The 9,461-nt window shown below is 42.8% G+C and overlaps 1 protein-coding gene across 1 annotated transcript in view; it reads right to left on the bottom strand.

The window, feature by feature from the left end:
- Nucleotides 1-9,461, bottom strand: part of TCTN1 (tectonic family member 1) — a 55,159-nt gene that overhangs the window by 18,570 nt on the left and 27,128 nt on the right. The window contains exons 3-7 of the mRNA XM_006865419.1: nt 8,733-8,863; nt 7,192-7,346; nt 4,939-5,026; nt 3,399-3,508; nt 2,306-2,326 (exon numbers count right to left, since the gene is read on the bottom strand). Of these exons, the coding sequence (XP_006865481.1) occupies nt 2,306-2,326; nt 3,399-3,508; nt 4,939-5,026; nt 7,192-7,346; nt 8,733-8,863 (505 nt within the window). The remainder of the gene's footprint in view (nt 1-2,305; nt 2,327-3,398; nt 3,509-4,938; nt 5,027-7,191; nt 7,347-8,732; nt 8,864-9,461) is intronic.

Below are 9,461 nucleotides of genomic sequence, written 5' to 3'. Positions count from 1 at the left end.
ACATGGAGGGGATTATAATCAATGTAATGAAACAAGGTATATGATTTGTTGAATGTAAAACTAATGATATGCCCTATAAACTTTCACTCAATCCACAATAAAAACCTTAAAAAAAAAGAGTATGTGGGGGAAGATAGAGTAGCCACTGAATAGTTTTCATCTTGTCTAGACGGGTCTGGTGAAAAGAGATGGGAATAAGATTCTTATGATTCAATAGTGAGTAATTATTATCATGACTAATTGTGACTGTCACAACTGTAAAGGTAGTTTTGTAACAAAAACCAGGGAGTAGTTAATCTTATAGCCCAGAAACAGAGAACCCTAGGACCATCAAGGGAGAAGAGCATCAGTGGAATGCGGGACCTTATCCAGAGACGCAGCAACATCAGAGATGGAGGCAGAGATGGGAACATGGAGGACAAAGCAGCTGAGGACTCTAGATTCATGGGAAGAAAGGGACTGAGAGCTGGTGGCCAGGAGGCAGACTTGCAGAATGTGCCCTTTGGTGGTGTAAATTAGTATGTATGCCTGAGTGTTTTAAAAAAAAAAAAAAGAGCTAAAATGAATAGAGAAATACTGTTAACTGATATTACATGAAACTGATGTTTCATTACATCATTGTAATGAAACAAGGTGTATGATTTGGTGAATGTAAAACTGATGATCTGCCCTGTAAACTTTACTCAATTCACAATAAAAACTTAAAAAAAAAAAAAGCCTTGGAAACCCTAAACGGTCTCTGTGAGTCGGAACCAACTCGATGGCACTGAGGGCTAGGAAAATGTTCTGGAATTAGACAGTGGTGGTGGCTGGTGGCTGTGTGCCGTAGAGTCGATTCCGACTCATAGCAACCCTGTACAGGGTTTCTGAGGCTGTAAATGTTTATGGGAGCAGAACTCCTCGTTTTTCTCTCACGGAACAGCTGGTAGTTTCGAACTGTTGACCTTGCGGTTCGCAGCCCAATTTAACAGTGGTGATGGTATCTAAATAAAACCCCACATAAATAAAACCCATTTAGACCATCAAATATGTAACAGGAGGAAGGGGTTCTCCAGGTACCAAGACAGACTGATTGCCAAGATACATTGTTAGGTGCAAATCTATATGCTCTCTCTCCCCTCTAAACACAACTCCTACTGATTACTGCATTTTGTCTACACACACATGCACATTCCACACATAGCCCCGGGATACACCCCACAGTCCAACTGAATATATACTTCATTTCATTTATACACTGCTTCTACACATACCTGAACACACACACACAGTTTTCTCTGAGTGGTAGGGCTATGGGAAACAGAATGCATGAAACAGGCAAAAAAAAAAAAAAAGAATTAGGAAGCCGTGGCTATACCTATGCAATTAAAGGTGATTTTTCATTTATAGCTAATGCCAGCAAACAATCCTTTCAATTTCTTGAACCTCTGAAGACAGCTCTGGATCTGTGTGACGAACCTGCTGTCTGCTCTAAATTTCAGCTCTTAGACCTTAGGCCTCCTTGAGGACCGTATTCACTGCAGGCCTGGGACACAGGGACACAGAGCCTGGAAAACTGACCTAACAGATCCACAACCAAGGAGAGCTCGGCCTCCCACCACAGCCAGACAGACCTCCTGGGCAACAAACGCAGACTAGATTCTATCCTCAGATCAATTCCTGAAAGCCATGCGGAGAGTACACACCACCTGTATTTGTATGTTCTCTGAGTAAATGTTTACATCTCACCACTAGACCGACAGCATCCTGGACACTATCCAGTTTTCCCGACAACAGACCAAGAAGACACCAAGAGACATCCTAAAAACAGACTGGCCAGTCACACCGATGTAGCCAAAATGCTATGCCATCCAAACATAAAAAAGGGTGGAACTACAAAAACTAAGGGCACCTGACACTCTGAAATGTGTTTCCAAAAGGGCTGTCCACTGGGGAATTTCCCTGTTTCATCTCTGCTGGGTTTGGGCAAATATTTTTGTTACTGGAAGTCAGGTCCCCGTTTAATCATAAATATAGGTATTTCAAAGGGCTCAGAATTAAGTGTGGCTACTGTAGGATAATCAGTGACATATCGTCAGTTTGAACCGCAAAGTCGGCTGTTCAAACTCACCAACCACTCCTCGGAAACTCTATACAAGGTCACTGTGAGTTGGAACCAACTTGACAGCACTTAACAACAACAACATGAGGGGCTTCAAAAAGCTGGTGCAAAGTTCCATTATCTTTTAATCCCATTTTTTCACAAACTTTGTCAAGTCCCCTCGTCTCCTAAACCATTTTACTTTCCATAATGAAATTCTCTTACCTTTGTTCTTGAATTGGGCACCTAAACAAAAAAGAAGGAATACATTGTAAGTACCACAAAGACAACCATTGATGTTTCAGAGTATGAATGTACGCGTTGGTGGTATAGTGGTGAGCATAGCTGCCTTCCAGAGTATGAGTCTACAGCTGAGGTCTCCTTTGAAGAGCTCCACCTCCTTCTACTTATTGTCCTCCCCCATCTTCTCCAGCCTCACTTCTCAAATGCCAAGACACCCTATGAGGCCATTTTGAGCTTCGGAGAGGACAGGAGACATGTCTGGGGAGGCCTGTGCTAAAGGAGAACTGTGCCTTGGATGCCTGAGGGAGGGATCACTTCCAGGGCAACTGTGACAAGTCAAAATAGCTGGCAGAATGAACAAAACTGGATAGATGGCTTCGAGGGAAAGGAAAAGATGAAAACTGGTTCTGAAAACTAAAGCCCAGAATAAAAATGGTGCCATGGACCACCCTTACCCTACCGCTTCCCCCGTCCCTATCCCACACAAAAAAGTGGGAAATCAGAAGGGAGACTCTGCACAATAATTATGGTTTTCAATCAAAGAAAAGTGTTCTGTCTCCTTGCACCCTTCCAAGTGGGCCAGGGGCCTCCGCACTTGTATTCAGTTGAGAGTTGGGTTGCTGCAAGCAGAGAAGGGGGCCCCTCCGACGGCTACCTCATCTCCATAAGGTTCTGCCCTGGCGACCTAGTTCATCTACCAACAGAGAGCAGATCTTTCTATTCTGGTCTGTTTGTAAGAGAGAGAGAGGTCTTTTTGGTGCTAATAGGATTATTTTTGTCACAGGCATTAAAAATGTTTCTAAGTTCCTTAAATTTTTGGTTGTCAAAACTTTTTTTTTTTTAATGTGAAAAACACCTATTATTGGCCATCATTAAAAGGAGTCAAAGGCAATTATGTGCTAACTTTGTAAAACGAAAAATTATTTCAGTGACAAACTCAATAAGCACTGAGAGCAGAAATTTAAACTTGAGTGAGGGTCAATCATCCACTTCAATTATTCCATACTTGACTCATTTTAAAAGGGTACAAAGAATAGAAACCATTCCAAAAGGACCAGTTCAAAATCAACCTTACCTTCAAAATTTCAGGGCTGCTGTAAGAAGCCATTTGAAGGGCTTTGATTTCTTCACACTGCTCCAGATTTATCCTCCTGGTGCACTTAACAGCTTGGCTCACCAAAAATGCTGGAAATCAGAACGTTCCCAAGGTAAGAAACAGTACAAAACAGAAGACATGTTATGACTACAATGGCAAAGTTATAGTCTAGGTAGGACCACAAAATAAGTGACAACATAGATGTGTGGAATATTTAAAATAGGGTCTTTAAGTGGGTGGGATTTTTCCTAAACAGGTAATACATTCACGGAATTCAAGATTCCTTTCCCCAGAGGCAACTAGCATAAAGCTTCTTCTATACCCTCTGGAAACACTTTTACATATAAAAGCAAATAGGTGTGTATATATATTTATAATTTCTTTCCCCTTTGGGCACAGGTGCATGATATATAACCTATTTTCCCTCGGGTTTTTTTGTATAGAACAATGTATCTTAGAGATCCGTCTGTCTCGGTACATGGAGAGCGCCCTCCTCCTGTTTCAGAGATAATCAGTAGACTATTAGAGACATGCCATCATTATTCAACCAGTTCCCTACTAATGGACATTTAAGTGGTCTCTTTCTCTCCCTTTGCAACCACAAGTACTGCTGCAATCTGTTATTTTGCATGTGGGCAGAGTTTCTGTAGGATTAACTCCTAGGGGGAGAACAGCTGGCCAAAGAGTGCAGGCATTTGGCATTTGGCATTTGGGCAGATGGTGCTAAGTGCCCTCACAGAGGTGGGACCGATTTCCAGCCCTGCCCCAGCAGGAGGTGAGGACCCACTGGCCACCGCTTCAATGTTATAAGCTTTGCCAACCTGAGATATGAAACTGGTATCTCCGTTTGGTGTCAATTTACGCTGTTCCTATGATAAGCCAGGTTAAGTGTCTTTTCAACTAGATACATATTTCCGTCATGTAGCAAGTGATGTCTTCACTAAGCTGAATGCTATCTTACATGGCTTCTTTCCAGTGAGGTTTACTTCAGAAGTGCAGGGCCTGCAATCTGCCTTCCCCAAATGAAGGGACTGCCCTGAGGATTCTGCAATGCTCCTGGAAGGAGAAGCTGTCTGTGGAAGGCAACAGCAGAGAGGGGCTGCCTGCAGATTGCCTGGGTCCCATCCCCGCTCCAACACGTTCTGAGCAAGTCTGAGCAAGAAATCCAACACCTCAGATTCTCATCTAAAAGATGGCGACTATCACCTACTCATGGTGAGGACTGAATGGCAAAGCCCATGCAGACATTTAGCACCATACCCAGCCCACACAGGGTTTCACACAGATTAGCTGAGGAAAAGATTGCCAACAACCGGAAACACCTGAGTGGGCTCCTTCCAGGCAGTGAGTTTCCCATCACTAGACACCGCATGTAGAGGAAGATTCCTGGCCAGGCTGGAAAACGGGACTGAGCAGCCTTTGAGGCTGTTTTAGTTATGAACCTTGTTGACTGAGGACTCCTGTCTTTAGGCGAACAGCAAACTGTTTCCAGAAGTAAGTCAGAAGGCACCCCTCCTACCTGCAGGGTTATCATCAGTGCACAGAGAGGACGTGAGAGGAGAGGGAAATCTCAGGAAGGACTCTCGAGTTTGCAGAGGCATACCATACTGCAAAGAGAAGAACCGGGAGCTGTTAGCGTGTCATTCAGTCATTTACACAACACCTACTCCAGGCAGACAGAATTGTGGGCACCAGGGACAGAGTGAGGAACAAAACACAGACATGGCCCTTGTGCACAGGGAGCTTGTATCTAACTGACACCCCGCCTCCTTTTTAAGGCTATGGTTTTGTGTGTCTGTCTGTCACTATATGGAGTCCTGGTGTCAGAGGAGAAGCACTCGACCTCAAGGACGGTTTGAAAGGCAAAGTCGGCGGTTCAAACGCACGAGCTGCTCCACAGCACTTAACAACAACAACAGCAACAATCTTACTATATTGGTAAGTTCTTTGATAAGGAAATATCTCGGGAAGGATAGCCAATATGCTGCTGTAAGTATAGGTCTCTACAGACAGGAACAAGGTAGGCTGGGGACAAGGGATGATAATAAACCAGCTGCCATCAAGTCAACCCTGACTCATAGTGTCCTCACGTGTGTCACAGTAGAGCTGTGCTCTGTAAGATAAGACCTTCAATGGCCAGTTTTTCAGAAGTACATCACCAGGACTTTCTTCCAAGGTACCTCTGAGGGGACTTGAACCTGCAACCTTTCAGTTAGCAGTCCAGCACATTAAACCAGGGACTCCATAGAGAATGTGGATAACTAGAAATCCAACTTTTATACAATACCCCAATTCAAAACCAAACCCACTGCCATCATGGCAACCCCACAAGTTGCAAGAAGAGAAGTGCTCTATCCGGGGCTTTTGTTATGTTTGTCGGTTGGTTTTGTTGCTGTTGTTGGTGTTGTCTATTTAGCTCTGAGTCATAGCAACCCTGTGCCCAGCAGTTCTGCTCGGTCCTATGTGTGAGCCCACTGTGGTAGTCACTGTATCACTCCATCTTACTGAGTCTTTATTTCACTGACCCTGTATTTTACCAAGCAGAAGCACATACACGAAGTCCCGCTATTTTGGCTGTACTTCTGTCAAGACTATTTGTCTGGCAGTTTCTGGTGTATTCAATATTCTTTACCAACACAATTAATTCAAAGGCATCAATTTTCCTTTGGTCTTCTGTATTCACTGTTCAGCTTATGCATGCTTATGAGGCAACTGAAAATACCATGGCTTGGGTCAGGTACGTTTTAGTCCTCAAAGTGACATTTTTACCGTAGAACACGCTGAAAAAGATCTTTTGCAGCAGATTTGGCCAATGCAATATGTAGTTTGCTGTCTTGACTGTTGCTTCCATGGATGTAGATTGTAGAGCCAAGTAAAATGAAATACTTGACAATATCCATCTGTTCTCTGTTGATCTTATTACTCAATGGCTCCACAGGGTTTTCACAGTAATCTTGAAGGCAGCAGATTGCCAGACCTTCTGTGGGGCAGCTGGGTGGGTCAATCCACCCACTGTAGGTGAATACTCAAGTGCAAACCATTTATACCACCCAGAGGCCTGTTTTCTAGGTGATACGACATCTGCATTTTTAAAGAGGCACGTAAGAATCAAGACTAATACAAACTAATCTGCTAGCATTTGCCACATGAATTTTAAATCCCTGGTGATACAGTGGGTTCGAACCCACCCGCCCGCTGCTCTGTGGGAGAAAGCTGACGCTGCCTGCTCCCATTAGGACAGACAGCCTCCAGAACTCAGTGGAACAGCTCTCTGTCCTTATTGTCACCATGAGTCAGGATCAACTTGACAGAAGTGAGTTTGGTTTTAAGTTTTACTTCTATCCTTTGGAGTTTTAGAACTAGCTCATGTGACTTTTAATGAATGGGCTCCTAGCGTGGCACTGTAGGATCAGCACCTGACTGCGAACCACAAGGTCAGTAATTCAAACCCATCAGTTGCTCCTTGGAAACCCTATACAGGGTGGCATGAGTCAGAATCAACTCTAAAGTCTGTAACACTAAACGTGATTCTGAGAGAAGGACTAGGCGTCCTACCATCCACTCTGTGTTCCTCGCACCAAGCCTCAAGCATTTGCTGCATCTTGTGACGTTAACAACAAAGAATTCAGCGGAAACAAGCCCATCACAGACCAAAGGACATACGAATTCTAGGCGTCAGGAGAGCCAGTTGTGCTGGTAACATGGTGAAAAATTAACTTCCAAGGAAATATGAGCAATACAGCAAGAAGACTTAACCAGGTTCTGGACTCACCTCATATTTAGCAGAAGTACGAGGAGAATTCAATTTGGTTGTGGAAGAAATGTCTGATTCTGCATTCAGTGGGAAACCACCAGATGTTTTCATCAATTTATCAAAACTGTTTTCATCAGGCACTTCAGGATTAATAAAAGACAATGCAGGTTTATCTGGTTTTGGGAAAACATTTTAAATCAGTATGAGATACAAAACATATGATTACATATCCCCTAGATAGTATTCTGGAAGGTTTTTCAGTAGCGCTAAAGTTGATGTGAAAAGATGAAATCTTTTTCCATATTCACATGGAATCTTATTAATAAGTACACTGGCTCCCCCTGGACTTGACCTGCTTTTCCAGGAGTGTGGAACAGTGGCTTCTAGAGTCAACAGAAAGAGCAAACAGAAGCCACAAGGCATGACTTTTCCTCTGGCCCAAAAGCTGGCAAGTCTGTTGCACCTCCAAGGAGAGGTACTCTCTGGTGGTCCCTTTTCTACCTCACACGGTCCCCTTCCAAAGCCTGGAAAATAATGTGCTGAGTACAAAGAAGACAGTGGCTCGTTTGTGCACTGGCCTGTGGTGTGTTAGAAACATAGGGACAACTGACCAGTTGTCACTCAGAGCATAGAGATGAGACATGACCAGAATATAAAGACATTCAGAAAAGTTGACGAATACAGTAAACAGATGAATAAAACCAGTGACAGCTCTGAACTTCAATGTCGTGACAATGTTTTACACTTAACATATACTTTGGACCTAGACACCTACTTGAGGTAAATACCCAGATAAAAATAAAAGTCCTGATTTCATGCAAATATTCTTAGTAAAAATAAAAAAGAAAAAGGAAATGTAAACCACAGGTAATTTTCCAAGCAGAACCTGATTCTCAACCATTAAACCGAGAGGAAATAAAGTTAAAAAAAAATTACATAAATAAATCTAGGTTCCTATCTGTGGCTACATAGTATAAAACACCTTTTAAATCAAGGATAAGATTCCTAAAGGCAGCTGTTGTTGATGTTGTTAAATGCTGTCGGGTAGATTCTGACTCATAGTGACCTTATACGAGGTTTATGAGGTTTTGGTGGGTTTGAACTGCTGACTTTGTGGTTAGCAGTCCACTGTTTATCTTACAGCACCATACCAGAACTCCAAAAGGCAACTAGAAGATGTGTGCAATCAGGGCAGATTACCCAATGAGCAAGGTAAGCAGGGGTTTACTTATGCTTACTGATTAAACTGGAGTGAATAATTTCACATGTGAAATAAAACTGTCTGTGCTTGTCTTGCTTATTGGGTCCTCAGTCCCTGTCACAGACTATACATTTGAAAAGAGGTTTTGACTCTGCAGGAAGGTTCTATGAGATTGGGAAAGACCGATGTCAACCAGACCACAACAAGACTCTTTGATGTGGTGGGGAAAAAGCCAGGTAAGCTCTCCTCAACCCTAACATTGGCTGCTTGAAAGCTAGCGGAGTGGGAAATGCTGCCATAAAACAACTTTAAAACATTTCCCAGCGTTTCTCAAGATACTTCAATGTCAAGTACTTACAGTTTGTAATATGGACGCAGAAAATAGATGGGTTGATTATATCAACAAGTTTAAAAACTCTTTCAGGTGGGTCTGCTGTAAAATTCATGGAGTAAACGGCTGCTTTCTGACTGCAGAACCGGCTGTCACCCCTACAAGCAGAAAAGAATACAACAGAGAGACGGCGTGGGCACACCATGTTAGCAAGCTCATCTAAAACTGTTAGACGCTTGTGCTGCACTAACTAGGTCAATGGCTACATGGAGGACATTCATGAGGGCGTGATGACAGAACAGGAGCCATCTTAATCCTGTGTATTCGGTGCTAAAATGTTTGGCATTTGAGACTTTTCCCTCAAAAAAAAATTTACGACAAGTAGAATAATCTTAAGGAAATCTTGTGGAGTATGGACTAGAAGTCAAGGCCCAATCTTTATGGAAAGGAGCCTGACGCAACCCATTATATAAAATTCCATGGAACTTCAGGTTGTTTATAACTACTAGATCAGGAATGGGTCCAAATTTCTTGTCCTTAGGATAAGGCTGTTTTCAAAGGATTGTGAAAATGAGACAATGTGATGTCATCTGCAAGTTTCACGGTTTCGAAGTTCTGGTACAGGCAGGCACCAGACTTGACAAACCCCAATCATATCGATCAACTGAATATCACTATGGAAGGTGACAGAAAAGCAAAATGGGGTAGGGTGATTCAGAAAATCTTGAGTTTGCAGTTTTAAAGTAAAGTGGGTTT

Source organism: Chrysochloris asiatica, unplaced genomic scaffold (genome assembly GCF_000296735.1).
Source record: "Chrysochloris asiatica unplaced genomic scaffold, ChrAsi1.0 scaffold00078, whole genome shotgun sequence".
Classification (NCBI taxonomy): Eukaryota; Metazoa; Chordata; class Mammalia; order Afrosoricida; family Chrysochloridae; genus Chrysochloris; species Chrysochloris asiatica.
This window is presented reverse-complemented; position numbering and strand designations above follow the sequence as displayed.